Source organism: Dermacentor andersoni, chromosome 6, assembly GCF_023375885.2.
Source record: "Dermacentor andersoni chromosome 6, qqDerAnde1_hic_scaffold, whole genome shotgun sequence".
In the NCBI taxonomy this organism is placed as follows: domain Eukaryota; kingdom Metazoa; phylum Arthropoda; class Arachnida; order Ixodida; family Ixodidae; genus Dermacentor; species Dermacentor andersoni.
In genome coordinates this window covers 20,363,532-20,380,747 of record NC_092819.1, presented here as the reverse complement: position 1 = coordinate 20,380,747, position 17,216 = coordinate 20,363,532, and the positions used below count along the sequence as shown (strand labels likewise).

Here is a 17,216-nt window from a genome sequence, read left to right as displayed (position 1 = left end):
AAGGTTGTCTACTTCATGCATATCGCTATCAGTGCTTCGACTTTTGGGTGACACTGCCATTTTATTTAGTTTTTCAGTGAACCACCAATAAGTAAAAGCTAAGGCCAGTACTCTGCATCCGACAAGCGTCCCGCAGCCCCCACAGGAATCCATTTATTGAGTAGCACAGTTTAATGAGCAAGACCAGTGGTGAGCGGCAACGTAATTCTGACTATTGTCTAGGCTCTGACATGGAGAGCTTTGCCTTAGACTAGAGCGAAATATTCGTGACGTGGGGACTAATGCACGCGCTAGTCATGGCCACAAATGCCAATGTTTTTGGCGGCCGCATTCTAAATTGTACTCGAGCGTACCACTATAACGCGGTGCTGAACTCATCGATTCTTGTCTCAGGCACTGACTGTTCGGAGGGCCTCACGAAGCGGCTCCGTGGCCGTCTTCAACGCGGACTTCGAGGACTGGCGGGGAAGCTGTCACGGAAAGCCGTATCCGCGTCTGACAGCGCTGCAGCAGGCACTGGGTAAGCGTTGAGACATGTACACGGCTCCTTCCGACATTTATGGTGCCTCGTTTATTACACCACATCAGTGTTCTGCAAAAGCTTGAAGGAGAACAACAGAGAGGGATTTTAGAGGGTTGAAGGGTGTCCTAGAGAGTCGTAAACACTCACCGGTGAGAGATGTCACTGCTCTAAAAAAACTGCTCAAGGCGGGCTGACCACTGTCTTCTAAAATGTTAAGCTTGCACTACAAGCTATAATCCAAAAGAAATGGTAGGCGACCATAATCTTTGACTTAGGTGTCTCTTAGTGGCACTCGCACTTCGGTGCTGGTGCTCTTTAGATTAACTTTAGGCGAACGCAATGCACGAACCGAACTCGGAGGCGACTGTCTTCCATTAATTAGCCAGTTAAATATCATGCCACCTTTTTTAGTGATGTCATTACTTCCGCTTTCTACTTCCGGGTTTCCAGGAATTTCGCCAAGGTCGTGCTCACGTGGCGGATTTCTAACATTTACGATTCTGTGCATTTATGTGTGGTAATCAGTGATTTCTAATTAATTCTAATTATTCCGGACACTTTAGTAACTCAACTTGTAGCTAAACTTATGCTGCGATGTAATATCTGCAATTAAACCCATAAATTTTGTACTGTACTATTTTTTCTATTTTTTCTTATTTATTTTAAATTTCCTCACCAGTCGTCTCAGGAGGTGAACCAGAAGTGCTGCGCAAGAAACAAGAGTGTCACTCGATGTTGGTGCCACTAATAAATGTTTTTTCATATAGTGCCATAGAAACGAATGATTACTTAGATGCTCAGAAGTTGGCAGTAATTTCATTAGCGTTTGCCTTATAAACATCGTACATTGTGCCAGATCTTCACCGAGTACTAAAAGCAATAAAAGCTGGATCGTTATACAGTGAATCCTAACCGTAGTATATGCGCCCTGCTTTGAAAAACTTTCTGACTGTGTCACCAACTACTGTGTCCGATATGCATTGTTCTCTTCTCTCTTTTTCAGACAGCGCCGAAATTGATCTACCAGTCACTGTAGAGCAAGGAAGCGGTAAGTGCTTCTATAAGTGCCTGTCTAAAAGACCTTGTTATACTGTTAATGTCATAGCTTCACAATGCGACTCCAATGAAGGCCTTCACTCAGTCTGTGCAGCTGCTGCAGCAGGGTGTTAGATTACGTGCTAAAATTGCCTGTTAATGACAATCTTTATGCCAATATTTTCCTTTAGAACGTTATTTTGGGACACAATGTTACACGACAACAATTATCTTAGTAACACGTAAAAAATCGACATGTCCTGTTCGTTCTACTTCTTCTAAACGTTCAATGTTTTGTTATGTTGATGTAGGTCCTCTTATGCCGTCTTTGTCAGACGTCTGTTTAATATCAAGCAACTTTACGTGCAGGAAACAGAAGCCGCGAATTGGTCCTTGAGGACGACGAGACAGGTGAGTCCTCGATAACCGGCGTCGTTACTTCCGTTCGTTCTGTCGTGTCGCTTCTACGGGATGCTGTGGCTATCATCTCCAGAGAATATTTCTTATTCGCGCGTTTACTGCTAGAGCCATTTTGCATCCGGTCAAGAGTACACGTGGTTAACAGTACGCGTTCAATCTACCAGATACGTATATCCACGCTTATTTCGTCATCTGTGCCGTGTACGAGTGACAACCGTCCATCTTCGTTGCTATTGTTGACAAAAGGACCGCAGCGTCTTCGAAACGTCAACTTTCGGTTTCTTATATTTTTTGCTTATTTTCACAAGTGCTTGTTTTCAGTTCTTTCGCTTTACATTGCCGGAGAATTAAAACGTGGAACATTAAACCACAATTACCGACGCGGCACGGGCGATTTCAGGTTGCTTTCGTAACTGAACGGAGCCGATGCAAAGCTAAATGCGATGAGCTGCAATACCTTCAGACATCTCTGAAGTTGAACACAATGAATTACAAACAACAATGCAATAATACCGATCGAACCTACCGGCTAACTCTTCGCAGCTACTGGGAGGCCGCTGGTGTGCGTGGTGTCCGGTGAGCTGTACGACAACAGTCAAGTGCCGGACCGGCTGTGCACGCACATTGTCCACCCTGGGCTCTCCATCGACTTGAGTGAGCGGACAGTGTTCCTTTCTGGTGAGTCCTGTGCGTTTGGCTGGGTTAACCCTCCAGTCTAGGTTAACCCTCCGGTTAACCCTCCAGTCCACTTCAGGGTTGGGAACTTCTATTATAGGAAGTTTATTCATCCTATAGCGTCATCTTCGCCGCCGCGCGTCCTCGTCATGTGCCATCGCCAGCGTCGCGCACCTCGCGCGGCTTAGAGAGTCGCGAGCAACGAATAGAATGCGTTTTAGTAGCATAATTGCATCAAAGCGGGTAGACGCCTTTGTTGCATCATAGATTTTTCTTAAGGAATTGTTCGGTGCTCATTAATGTGGGGGATGACGGATAACAGCAGACTAAAAGTGTTAACATACTACTCTCAAATCCATTTCTTGACTGGAAACCTCTATCAACGCTTCCTTGATATCATGTAACTGAGCCACACTCACCCTCTTATTCCTGCGGCCGAGTGCAGATCGTGCCCTTAGGCTGGCCTGGTCCCTCAAGCACGCTCGCCATCTGGCGGCCCTGGTCGGCGATGGCTCGTCGACCCTCGTGGCTCACTTGGAGCGGTCGGGTCCACGTGCGGCGGCGTATGTTGCGCTGCAGGCGGCCGGCTTCCTGCGTAGGCACGCGCTACACGGTCTCGCACTGTTGCATTTGGCACGAACCACGATCGCGCTCGTCAAGTTCGCCCAAATCTTTCACGTGAGACGGCCGTGGATTTCGTGCTCTTTATTACTATTGTGACAAAGAGTTCATTTACAAAGCAACGGCTATACTATGGTGATCACGAGACGCACACAAAGAAGGGGCATAGCCGCCGTGGTGGCCCAGCTGTGGCTATGCCTTTGTAGCACGACGACGTTGCGAGTTCGACTCCCGCCTGCATGAGACACTCGTGTGATTATTCTTAGTTGCACGTTAAAGAACCTCAGGTGCCCAAACTTAAGTATGTTATTCGAGATTATTTTAAAAAAAACGCCTTCATATTTTTTTGCATCCCCCGGTATTCATTGCGTGCGTAAGTGTCTGATTTCTTCCATTAAACCTTAGCTGTTAGTTTAACGTCCGTGTGTTAAATTTATTCGTTTTGTGTCGCACCTCTCGCCATACACTATGCCGTTGTTCAGTGCTGAGCCGTTACCAACAATTCATTTTCATGTCGCGCTAAGTATGTGCTGAACAAAGCAATAACTTCAATTCACTGTATTCTCAGTGAAAGTGTAATGCGAAGTGCAGTCCCAAATAAATGACAAAGATGCTAGTAATTCGTTGTTTTTGCGTGTGCGTGTGTGTACCAACATTACTTTGCATGGAAATTTCCCACAAAGATTTAGTGGAGCTTATCACTTCTGTTCTGCGTCAGGCGTTTGCGTTTCCGCTCTGACCTCGTTTACGTAAACGCATGGTGAGCTATGTTGTGTTTTGCAAAATTTTTTTGGAGTGCGATAATAATTTAAACAATTTGATATTTCCGACCTGTACTCTGCACAAGTTACCCAGTTACTCCCTTCGTGCTGGTAGTCGAGAGTATTGTAAAGCTCCCCGCAAGTTATAACACGTATCACTGAATTCACGCCTGTAGTTCAACTTTGCAAGTTGCCTAGCTAATGTTATGATTCGTCGCACTAATGAGCATTTCTTATCTTTCAGGCAATGCGGTCCGTGTTGCAAGCAGATCTACAAATAATGCTCAGCGTCGAAATTTTGGACATACACGTACCTTCAAAGGTGCTTACGAAACGGCTGAAGGACCTCGTAAAGTAAGCAAGTTACGTCCTCTGCCCTAATATATTGAACCAAGATGTTCTGCACGAAAATAATTCTTGCAAATAGCACGGTTTGTCAAAAGCGCTGAATATGTATTCTACATCAAGGTAAAAAATATGAATGCATTGTGTTCGGTTCGAAAAAGAAGCTCGAAGAAAGATCTTAACTTGTCGCTGACACGTTCCCGTCGTTGCGCCGTTTCTTTTGTTTTAACTCTATCTTGCATGTGAAGACGCTTGTCGTTTCTTATCCATTTCTGGCAGGGAAGTCGATATATTCGTTTTCGAGACCCACTTCTACCACAGCCGCGGTTATTGCCAGATGGAGCCGCCGTCGAGTTTTGAAGCGCCGAAAAAAGCGTTCACCGTTTCCATGGTGAGTTCCTATTTTACGAACGAGTTGAAACAGGTTGTTCTAGTGTGGCTTAAGACCCGATGTGGTTAATTTTCTATGGTGTGGGCACTCATACTAGTTGTTGCTTGCAGTTAGCACAGGCAATGCCAAAACTCGTAACATTTTTGTTTTAATTTGGCACTTATATAGAGCATAACTGTAACTGGTAAAAGTGTATGAGATTGTCGTTAGAGAATAGCGCAAGTATCGAGCAGCAAGAACAAGGCACCGCCGGCAATGACAAAATTATTCATATGCGTAAGAGTGGTCTGTGAGGACATGCACGAATCATCCGTCGCGGTAAACGAACAAGAGTGTGTCAGCTGCCGGCACAGCGTGTGTTGCGAACGACGAGCTTTGTGAATCAGGACATTAATTTTAGGTAACGATAAGCAAAGTATGTTCAAAGTTATCGTGGCTAGTGCTGTTTATAAAACAGAATTGGCCTCTCTTGCGCAGTAGCTTACACCGTGTATCTAATTTTTCATCTTGTTTCTGCAGAGTACGGCCATGTCATGGATGGAAGCCCTAAACCAGAGCCATAGTATTTGTCTTTCAGTGAACATGGCTGTTTTGCAATTCACGTCAACTAACGATCGACCATCGTGCGAACGCAGGAGCGACGTTGGCTACAGCGAGGTAGGATTCCTGTAGAGAAGTCGTGGCAAGACTGCCGTAGCGTTCGGGCATTGTTCGCTTTCTGTCCAGCGAAAAGAGACTTGGCAAATACTTCATTGTTGAAAAACGCACTTTCTTGTTACCTTTAGGCAATCACGACGTCTGTGCTTTAGCGTATTTGTGGGTGCTGTGCCGCTTTCCAAACTATCTGGTCGTTTATTTCGTGAGGTGACAACACTACAACAGCAGTTGACTTTGGCTTTACCCGCTGACCCGAGTGATTCTTCTTGTTGAAACGCGAATAGCTTACGGACGTACGTAGCAGCAAAAGGGCGGCAATAGTTTTGTTAAGCGCGCTCTCCCACGAATTTATGGGAATCACGGAGGCGTCCTGTGTCTAAAGAATACAACTGTGACGAAAGTATGAGTGTTTTTACTGTAGCTGGCATATTAGCGTATATAGAGGGAAGTTTCGAGTATTAATGTCCCATTCTCTTGTACCTTAAGAAACGTATCACTTGCCTACGTCTACCGTTCTTTCCAGATCTGCGACAGCAGAGATTGGAAAATTATGGCTTCCAACTCCTCCAGCTCCATGTCACGCCGCAAGGAGACCATCTGGCAGTTCTACGAAGAACCTAAGCTCCTAAAGCTCAAAGTACGTTATTTTTATTGAGCGCTACACTATCCACCAATATGGGAGGAAACACTGGATTTGTGTACAAAGCCAGTAATCATTCCGCTACGCACTTAATTGTAATGAGAAAAAGTTCCATGAGCGGCATTATTTAACAGAACAACAAAATAACAAGAAGTACTGAGGCTCTCACTTGCAAGAATCGCCATTTGAACACATATACCATACTGGCGGAGAGTGCACGTGCTTTCTAAGTGATGCTGCATGCCTACTACTTGTGCGTATACAGAGGCACCCACTGCGTTAAGACTAACAGCAAGTCTTCAATTCTGCCTTTTCTAATGCCGTAGTAAGGTATGCGACCGGGCTAGTTGGTGTTGATCCATCACGTTTGACAGCGTGAACTTGGACAAATGACGGCGAAAGAGACGACAAACGGAGACAAGCGCTGTTGACCCACTTGTCATGTGTCGCGCCTGTATCGTAATGTGTCGCGTTCGCGTGCTTTCATTTTGCACCTGTGCCAAGCAGCTTGCCCTAGCGGTACACATCGTGTACGGTGGCTTCATACCATTCATTGGTTTCGGGTTGAGGGTCTTCAAAATCCCGCTTTCTGAGTGTCTGAGACAAGGACGCCTGTACCGCGAGTCCCTGTACGTCTAGATACATCGCGAAAAAAAACGAGCCTCGGAGCCAAGAAGAAAAGGTGATGGGAGTTCATTGCACTCGTCGACCACACGGTGGAACAAATATGGCTACAAGCCTTGCTTCGTCTCCGTCGTAACGCGCCGATATCCAGTAAGGGACACAACGGTGTTGTCCACACCGACGGCAATGTCGACCTACCCGACTTCATGAAAAGCAACCTCGCTTTTGGGCCTAAGTCTGCAGCTGAAAGAACAGCGCTTGTCTCAGTTTGTCGTCTCTTTCGCCGTCCTTTGTCCAAGTTCGCGTTGTCCAGCGTCATGGTTCTTCTAATGCCGTCCACCTTTCATGGCTAAACGCTTTTTTTCTTGTGCATGTATTGTTCCGGCCCACGTATGCAAGTCAGCAAATGAATGTAGCCTTTAACAGTCATGCTGGGTACATATGCGCACATCTGTCGTCAGTCGTGTCATCGTGCGCAATGTCGCTGCCGATCTCTTGTCGTGTCGGTTAGACCCTTGCTTTGTGTTCTGTACTGTTTACTTGAGCCGTAATTGCTCGTAAAATATGTTTCCGTTTGACGTCACCAGGTTTCCAAAGTGATAGCTCGTCAGCCCACGGCATGTGTGGTGGCGTTCAACGTCGACTACGAAGACTACAAACCGGCCTGCGGAAGCACAAGCTTTCCCCGACTGGCTGCTATAGAAGAAGGTAATGGCACTGTGCATGCAGCGTCGACAGAGAAAATTATTTTTTGTATATTGTCTACATCGAATCTTGTGTGCCAACGGGCCAGAATTATGGTGGTGGACTCCTTGCTGCTTTAACCAAGTGCGTTACGTAGTTACATACAACTCGCGCATAATGCCGATTGAGGAGAGTTTGCGCGCTTCAGAAAGTCTTCATGTAATTGTTACTTTCCTTCCTCTTTTTTTTTTCCCTTTTATTAATTCTAATATGTCGTGCTTATAACTCTACCTTGCGCTGTGTTGTGCTCTGTATCATTTGCCTCTTTATATCCATTGAGTCTATCGCCATACTGCTGATACACAGATGCACGCGTCACCGTCAGTATGAGAAAAAAGAACCACGGCGCAATGACAGTTGCGCCTATGTCAATCTTTTAATTTGTAGACTATGGGCTTTATTGTACGCTCATTATTATGATATGATTGGGGAGCGAACGTCTGTTTAGAGGTAGGTTGAATTAGCACGATTCTGCGGATTTAATAGTGGCATGTTCACTGGCACAGGACCCTGCCTTAAGTTTCAATGAAGGCACAGGGTCTATTGTGACGTGGCATTTTGCTGCTATAGATACCACCCGAATTTTCGTCACTCGACATCGCTCGACAACACTGGAAGTTTTCCAAGTCTCCCGCTTTTTCTTATGATAACTTTCATTATTAGCTTAGAATTAGGAGACACGACCGACAAAACACCGTGCCACAGTTGACGATTGTATTTAACGTAAAATAACATAATGAATGTAAACACTACTTCTTACCCTGGTTAAATGATCCGCAAATGGAAAAATAATAACAAAAGAGCCAGTAAAGTGAGTTAAAATTGAGCTAATCTGGTAGTTATTCTTAAGCAAATTGATCATTGCCCAAGTTTAATAGAACACTCAAAACTGAGGGAGACCATATTACTCGCTGTCTGAATACTTGACTTTTGCCACTCGCAGCTTATAACCAGGCAGACGGGAACGTGAGTGACGTGCGTGTTCTTCAGAACAGTCCCTATAATGGTTAGTGAGGTCACACGAATAAGGTTGTGCATTTTGGGTGACTTCTTGTCTTATTCCGTTGCCCAATATAGAAAACGCCATAAAGGACATATTCCGCATGACAGGTACAGTATAACTGACGGCTCATAGCCTCAAGCATAGGCCCTCCGCCGGTTTTAAAGGAGACTGCTACGCTTTTTCTCAGGCTACCTGAACTCGAGAAGGCGGTGGCCTATGGGTAACGTATTTCCATTTGGCTCTTCTATTTTATTTTATTTTCGTGTTCCGTGGCTATACGCAAGCAACTGACCACGGCTATACAGACATCAATGCCCAGCTAAACAGAAATTGTTGAACATTTGGGGGAACGATTGCCGAGACTAACAAAGTGAACGTATTGCAGACAAGAATGATTCGAGATATATAACGACACCAAATGCGCATCTCAATTGCATCGATTGTAACCATCATGTCATTAGTGCAGCGCTAACGTAAAATGGGGACAGCAGAAAACGAAGTGCACAGGACAAGCGCTGTTGTTCTTTTCTGTTGTCCGCGCTTTCTTTCTTTCTTTCTTTCTTTCTTTCTTTCTTTCTTTGTCAGCACCGCACAAATGACGGGATGAATACGCATTAACCTGCTCACTTTTCGATCCCATTGCTCACCATTGCTTAATTAGGTGCACGTCAATCCGAAACAAAAGATGTCATAATCTGAAAAAAGAATCCTCGAATTGAGCGAATCCTGCCTTCGCGATCTTCTCTGTGTGTTCGCACGGAGGTGCTTGCCAGGGCTTGGCTCTAACATTCATTGCGCAGCACGCATTTCATATCATCAGTTCAAGATACGGGGGCGCGCATACGAGCGGGGCGAGGGAACAGAGGCTTATAGTAGGAAGGAGTAGAAAAGGACAGAGCGAGTGAGATTGCTGCTTCCAAGAGTTGAGATTTGTAGACGAGTGTACTTACCACAAGATGAACTGTAGTCATTCCTTATGGAATGAAATTGTTCTTTTTATTGTGTTGCCGATTAAAATTAGCTCTCATTTTGTAGTTTATACTCTTGCACTGCTGCTGTAAGAAAAGCAAATAATTGTAATGATTGGTGCGTTTTTTCGTCAACTGCTTCTCACAAGTTGGCTGCTATGTAAGGGCTTTGATAAAAAACGATTTGAAGAGGCCAAATATTGCTTGCACGTTTCTTTCTTTCTTTACTGTGTTCTTATACTTTGTAATAATACTATCGTAAATACGCAGAAAGTGCGAAATGTGTAAAAAAAAAAGGGTTTTATGTCAAAGGAGTATGGCAACAAAATAAACCTGTTGTTAAGTGCACATCGCGTTCCGATTTTTTTTTTGACGCAGGTGTGAAGCAAAACTTTGCGCCTCCCAAGCCTAATTCGCACGGAAGCAACGAGTCTCACTCGAGGTCCACGCACCGGCCATTCGTCTGTCTGGTGAGCTCCTCTTGGTCGCAGCTACACGCGCTGCCTCGTCGACATTGCACCCACTACGTGTTCGACCCTGAAGACTGGGACCACACCAGCGCAACTTCAGGTGAAGCATGCTTCGCGTCTTTACGCCGTGCCTTCGGTTTCTTTCTAACGAACTGCCTGCGGAGTAGATTCAATATGCTAGAAAATGCTTTTTTCCAAAATTCTTATTATTGACCATTCGCGTCTCTACTTGAAGAAAAAAATGTTCTAGGCCTGATGAATGTCATGGGGGTTACTTATACCACGTTGCATGCTGCACAGGTAATTTACTGCTCGAAAATTTCCGAGAACGACGGAAGGTCTACTGGCAGACTACCAGTACTTATTGTATCAAACGACGAGAAGCCAATGTAAAGGCATAATTGTTATACGTAACATCTGCAAGACACGCGAAAAACTGAATAACCTTTGTCCCATCACCGGAACACAAGGGTACACGCATGGAGCGACAAAAAAAGATAAACAGCAAGGCGACAAAAACCAACGAAAACAACTGGGCGGAAAGAACCTAGATAAAAAGAAAGGCGGTTGTAATCGCTTCTTGTCCTGCAGTACATTACTGGTTTGGAATGAGTCAGCTAGACCAAAACAGAGTACTTGCATATTGCGTACATATCGTTTGACAGCAAGCAACGTTGGTCTCGATCTGCAGTTGTAAGAAAGACCGCTAAGTACGCACCGCCGACGCGTCATGAGCGTGGAGTTTAGTGACGCAATAGCTGCGGTGAAGACGAGCCGAGTACCAGCAACGCTACGCTAGTTGAAACAGCCACATTAGAGAGGCTAACGGAATAAATAAATGTAGCGATACTTCGTCAATGCTACTGCAAGCTGGTTCCGTTGGTCACTAGGTTCGAGCGACGCCTCGCGTAATCGCCGGAACCGATCAGCAGTGGCTGGACGCAATTTATTGGATTCATACAAAAAATCGTCGGATTATGCTGGCCTCGACTGGGTGAAACCTGGCGACATCGGGAAAACTTGAGTTGGTTGCAGCTGATTAGATAAAAATTCGTCCACGCCCTTGGCGGTAGCGATACCTAAAACCGTTTTCTTTTCTCTCTCTCTCTCTCTCTTTTGCGAATGAACAGTCTTTTATTTTGACCACTGATTAACTAGAGCCAGCTCTGTAGTTATCATGGTGCTTTATGAAATTAGGCAAAGTTGCATAAATACATACAGACTGAGGAAGGAATGTCGTGACGTCACGCAGCAAAGTGACGTCGTAAGTGCAAGCGCTAATGCCTTGGTGCTATACGCGCGGCTTGCCTTGGTAAAGCGGAGGAGAAAAAGTCTCAAGGCGTTAAAACACCTGAAGTAGGCCCACTCCTCATAAAGCAAATCAACAAACCAACCACCTAATAAATAAATAAATAAATAAATAAATAAATAAATAAATAAATAAATAAATAAGTAAATAAATAAAACAGCATTGGCTACTTGTAGTTGCACAGATTATAACAAAATGATGCAGCATCAGTAGGTGACTAGACAAAGGCATCAAGAGAGACAGTAAATGTAGAACACCGTTGATTTAACGCGATCGCAATAACGATGTGTGATAGAATGCCGCAGATGGGGTGTGGCTGTTTCGGTGAGAAGTGTTGAAGGACTCTATTAACCTTCGCGCCCGATCGAACTAAGGGAAATGTCATTACATATCCTCATTTTAGTTGTCGTTATTGCGTGGTACACTGAGTTGAGCTGTGGTTTGCTTTTCTAGTTTGTTTGTTGCCAATTTCACGCATCTCCACCTTTTTTTTCCGCTTTCCAGCACTAAACGTGTCAGACGTGAAAGAATACGTGGGCTCCAGAACTAAGTTTCTAATTCGCATACATCCTTCGTTCGACGAAGACGAAGGCGCTCTTAAAGGGATTGTGAAACGCCTCATCGTTAATGGCTTTGACGGTGTGGCAATTGTTGAACAAAAGTTTTTCTCGACGGAGTTGTCTACCCTTACGATATTTGTCAAGGTGAGTGCACCGTAACTGTTTAAAAGCTCGTTCAGAATCATGCTATTAAACTTATTTTGACTTCCAGCTTCTAAAAAGAAGACTCCTTGCTCAGCACTCAATTATTCTCGGAGTAGAGGTTCAGGATTACGACGAAGATCCAACTCTTGTCCTAAAGCGCTTCGCCTTGCTTTTCACGTAAGAACAAAGTATTCATGTCTGACGGATGCTTATATAGCCTGTGAACAAACTCAGCGACGTATTCTTCCCTCAAAACGTATGTGTCCTGCCTAGAAGCACATGTCGCATTATTTACCGCGCAAGCAATTCGAAGTGCTTGTGTCGCATTATTTGCCAAGTAATGGTCTTTTGAATAATAATAATAATAATAATAATAATAATAATAATAATAATAATAATAATAATAATAATAATAATAATATCAAAAATCACTAAACCTCTGACCCAAACTGTAAAGTACCATTTGCAAGTCGCATTCTGCGAACGCTATTTCTTGACGATCGATGTAGTACGGTCGATGTTTTTTACAAGACGCTGTGGACGTAAAATACGAAGTAGTTTTAGTAACCACCAATTAAGAGTGACTCGGTAACCAAAGTTTCGCGAGTTGACGCATGGCGCCATGATCGCCCTACCTTTAAGTAACCTGCATACGGGACTTCATAGCTTTATCTGTAATCGAGTGCATCTAGTGCACAGCCATTGTAACGTCATTTTTCATTTTATGCACGCCTCGGTTTAGCCGGCAACGTGCTGCAAGCCATAGAAGAACGCATGAACATCAAACGTAGTCATATTTTGTCCCTTAATGTATATTTCTAACAATTCTTAGCGACGAATTTTATTCATGCCCTTTCTTTACTAATTTAGCCGTTTCTGACCAATCAGCAAACGAGTTCCACTATAAAACAAAGGGTGGTCGGAAAGTGCACATAGTCGTATCCGCAGTTGTTGCTCGCCTTTCAATTAGTGTACATGTAGATCACCGTTGCACAGAAAGCATAAAAGGCTTTCTACCAGCATGTATTGTTAATTTCTAGGTTTTTTATTGCCGAATGACGCCGTTTGTTTTAGTGTTATCTTCCTTCTGCATCTGCCGTGACACATGAAGTAGTTCCGGAGATGATGGACTCAGTTCACGCTATGTATACGTTTGCTTTGATTTTCCAGGCTTTCTGAAGTCGTCATTCTTCAGACCCACTTCACGCGGTCGTGGTCGTTTTGCAAGACAGCGTACCCTTCAATGTACACCGATACGGGCGATGGTTGTAGTCAGAGCGTTCCTATGGTGAGCAACGACGTTTCTGCTTTTTTAACTTTGAACAGCGCTTGTTAGTCCTCACATGTGCGGACATCCTAATTTGTCTGTACTTGCAATATTAATTAACGGAAGTAGAGCTTACGATCACGCTTCTCGTCCCCTCAAGGATTCTGCTGGTGATTGACGATTTCATCTGCCATCTTAAATACAGTGTTTACTTATGAACGTGACGCGGAGAATGTTCTCCCTCATCCCTCCCCCCCTTTTTTTTCTTTCTCCGTTTGGCGCATAAACATAATTGCATCAGACATATTAGGCGAATAAATAGAAGACATGGTGTAAACATTCTAACCTGCGAAAGCCGAGCATGTAGATGCTAAGTATTTATTGTCAAGAACTGTCGTTTTTGAAAATTTAAAACTCTCAACTTTTTTTGGCTTTGCCGTTCAAAAATTAACCTGGGCCTGCAAATAATTCTTCGAGGATGCACCACAACAGTGTGCATCGACATAAATGAAAATATCGCAGGAACATGCAATCACGTTTAATTAAAATGTTTTTTTTTCGACCTGGCTGCGGTGGTCATGGCCCATTTTCATTGTGGGACCTGATGATTCTACCAAACTATAGCTCGTCAAAATTTGCCCCTGTGAAGTTGGCTTTTTTGCTCGTTGGGTCTAAGCGTGGCGGAGCACGATATACAGACCGTTTCAATGGGTTCAAGAGCGTCCTTCTTGTCCTCCTGTACTCTCTTTACCCTGCCCGTTGCGGGTGCTTGTCGCATTCTGCCACGCGCGAGACCACATCCTGTCCATTTAAGCTATCTGTCTGGGCTTATGTTACTTATATCTAGCAAAACAACTTTTCCAAGCAATATCAAGGCCTGTCAGCATTGCAGGCGACTATACCTGCTAGATGTAAACAGTTCACACTTCAAGTTGCAAAGAAGCTGCCAGTGAAATTTGCCGCTGCAAGTGGAACTGATAACTCACTGTGCGCGCGGTGACCACGCTACACATTATACAGGCGTGATTGCTCCTGTCCATAGGACAGCTTAGTGAAGTGCTGCTTGCGTTCTGCGCCTTGCCTGTGCTCCTTTTGTGGTTCTTATAACCATCCGAGTTCATGCGAAAATTGGTGCGAAATATTGCGAATTTGTGTTTGAGGCAGCAAAATAACGCCGGAGGTTCATCAAAAATTGCTGACGTGGAAGAGGTGCTTGCCATTTTATTTGAGAATTTCAGCATTGGTAATTGTAAGGACATAACACAATCAGACTAATGTTATATGACTCATGTGTAAATTGTATCCACGCGTATTCACTCCTGATTTATAAGTACGTTGCTATTAGTGTTCGTACGTTACTATTAGCAAAAGAAGTCTTGTTAGCTTGTAAAATGAAAATTATATATGTTTCTAACAACGGTGTTCCATTCTAATGTGTGAGTGAAATACATGAAATAGTAAACATACTTGCATCGAAAGAATTTTGGGACAATAATTAGAGCCCGTTAACCATAAACGAGCATAAAAAATGAGAAGATAGAACAAAGACTGCATTTACAAAACACATTTCATCCCTAATACTGTTGTTTGTTTTTTGTTTGTTTTTGGCAGACGTCTTCACTACCGTTTTGTCCGTTATCACAACTGCCCAGTGTCTATACTTACCAACAGTTCTCACGTGCAAGATGCAAGATATGTGCGGGCTCGAATAGCAATCGATCGTTTAAACGTAGATGTTCTCTCTTTCTTTCTTCCCCGTAATTACGTCACGACAGCGTGAGAAAATCAGCGTGCCGGTCTGTTAACTGTGCTCTGTCAGATGACGAAGTTCGGCACGCTCACAGCAGGTATCTGTAGGGACGGCGAGTTATCAGCATGCGCTGAAGCGCAGTTTAAAGCGCCTGCTTTAGCTCGGAGGTTCCTACCTAAATACATGAGGAATTATAAATATAACTTGAAAGAGCGTAGGTTAGGGTGTGTTGGTATTCCATAACTGAGGTTTTTTAGCGCACGAAAAGGGACGAAAGACATTGGCAAGACGCGGACACAGCGCTAACTTCCAACAATTGTTTTATTCCACGAAGCGGTACACATATATATGGGTAACACACACCACCGTACGCATGCGCATATGTACTCATTTCAAATCAAATGAGACAGCAACGAGACATGTGTAATGGAAAGTTCAGATCATATCAAAGATGAAATAACGACCATGCATAGCCAAAAATTTTTTTTTTTGTAATATTGCTAGTTTGGGGAGCGCTTGCGTTAGCGCTCCTTCAATCGATCTTTCAAAAAAAAAGAGAATTTGATTTTTTAAACGTGACACAGAGGGTTGCCTGATGGAGATGACATTTTAATCTTGCAATTACAAAAAAAAAAAATTATTTTTGGCTATGCATGGTCGTTTTTTCATCTTTGATATCATCTTAACTTTCCATTACACATGTCTCGTTGCTGTCTCATTTGATTTGAAATGAGTACATATGCGCATGCGTACGGTGGTGTGTGTTACCCATATATGTGTGTACCGCTTCGTGGAATAAAACAATTGTTGGAAGTTAGCGCTGTGTCCGCGTCTTGCCACTGTCTTTCGTCCTTTCTCGTGCGCTAAAAAACCTCAATTATAAATAGTTTTTCTCAGCAACCACTGCACCGAATTGGATGAGGTTTGTAGCACTTAAAAGAAAAAGTTGAAATACAGTTACTGCTAGAATTTGATTCTAGATATAAAAATTGCTGAATATCGCCAAACTTCAGGAAATGATACTATCAAGCTTGCGACTTTGTAACACAGCCATGCAAAATTATATAAGAATGTAGCAAATTACATCAAACCGTAGATCTAAAGTGGACAATATTGATGTATTATACACGGCTCTTAGATAAACTATTGATATGTGAGTTGGACTTCTGCAAAACCCTTGTCAACATCGTAACAAATTCATGTACGATATAAATTAATATGTCAAATTTGTCCGCTTTTGCTCTTGTAACGGATGCAGTTACAGAACTGCAATATCTTTTATTGATGCAGAGTGACGGATATGCAAACTTCGTGCTTCTGTATTTCTTAAGCTTACCGATTTTCGGCTACCAAAAAAAAAGAAATCAGGCAATAAATCACAGCTTTGCTTCTACAATAACTATAATTCAACTTTCTCTCTTAAATTAAACAAGTTTCATTGAAATTGGTATTGGGGTTATTGCAGGAAAGCATTTCAGCTTTTTACCTTTGTTTGAATAGGCGGCATCGGAGATTTATTTTTCAGTTACCCTAAGGCCCGGTGGGGGCATTATATAGGAGGGAAATGATAACAAAACGAACATAATTGTAACTCATTGAAAATAACTACGTAACAGCAAAAAAAAAAGAACAATAAGAGAAAGCGTGATACAAGACAATGAATCTAGTACACACTATAGTTAACATAAAACTGTCAGCAAATACACAATGATGCAAACGTCGCAATATAATTTACTATACACATCATAGTTAATGTAAAACAACGGAGCGAAAATTACGATGTCCAAATAACCTATAACATGGTCTGCAGTTTCCAGGTACCAGGCACTAAGTACACTGAACCGAGAAGTACAGGAAAGAAAAATAAATCAGTAACATGACAAAAGTAAACTGAATGTGGAAATGATAGAAGTAGGAAATGAAATGTTCATAAGAATGTGCTCTTTAAGTGGCTAACAAATGTATCATCATTGGTAAGACATGCAACATCTTCTTAGAGCTTATTCCAGTGTCTGATAGCAACAAGAAGTGGCGAGTAAAAAAAGTGATTAGTTCGCGCATATCTATAGGCTGCACCTTAAACGAATGGTATAGTCGCGGAAAAACGCGATAAGCCGGCATGATGTTTGCAAGCGATGTTGGTTAGTGAAATACGTCTGTAATTCGAAGATATTTAAGAGTCACCTGATTTTAGTACGGGAATAACGTGAGCGATATTCCATTCATCTGGCACACGCTCGATAGACTGTTGGAACAAAGCTGCTAAAATGTGGCATATGGAAGGCTGAGTTAGCTTTAGAAGTTTTGGG

General features: G+C 43.2%; 1 protein-coding gene and 1 long non-coding RNA gene across 2 annotated transcripts in view; both read left to right on the top strand.

Annotated features, from left to right (window-relative positions):
* The first annotated feature begins 408 nt into the window (after positions 1-408).
* On the top strand, positions 409-1,969 carry LOC140218728 (uncharacterized). The gene is made up of 3 exons (XR_011894897.1): positions 409-520; positions 1,527-1,571; positions 1,928-1,969. It is a non-coding gene; the product is annotated as an uncharacterized lncRNA (long non-coding RNA).
* Positions 1,970-5,978: 4,009 nt separating this feature from the next.
* LOC126521553 (uncharacterized) overlaps positions 5,979-17,216 on the top strand; it is a 32,631-nt gene continuing 21,393 nt past the window's right edge. The window contains exons 1-6 of the mRNA XM_055065918.2: positions 5,979-6,065; positions 7,280-7,400; positions 9,786-9,977; positions 11,691-11,890; positions 11,958-12,067; positions 13,061-13,178. Of these exons, the coding sequence (XP_054921893.2) occupies positions 5,979-6,065; positions 7,280-7,400; positions 9,786-9,977; positions 11,691-11,890; positions 11,958-12,067; positions 13,061-13,178 (828 nt within the window). The remainder of the gene's footprint in view (positions 6,066-7,279; positions 7,401-9,785; positions 9,978-11,690; positions 11,891-11,957; positions 12,068-13,060; positions 13,179-17,216) is intronic.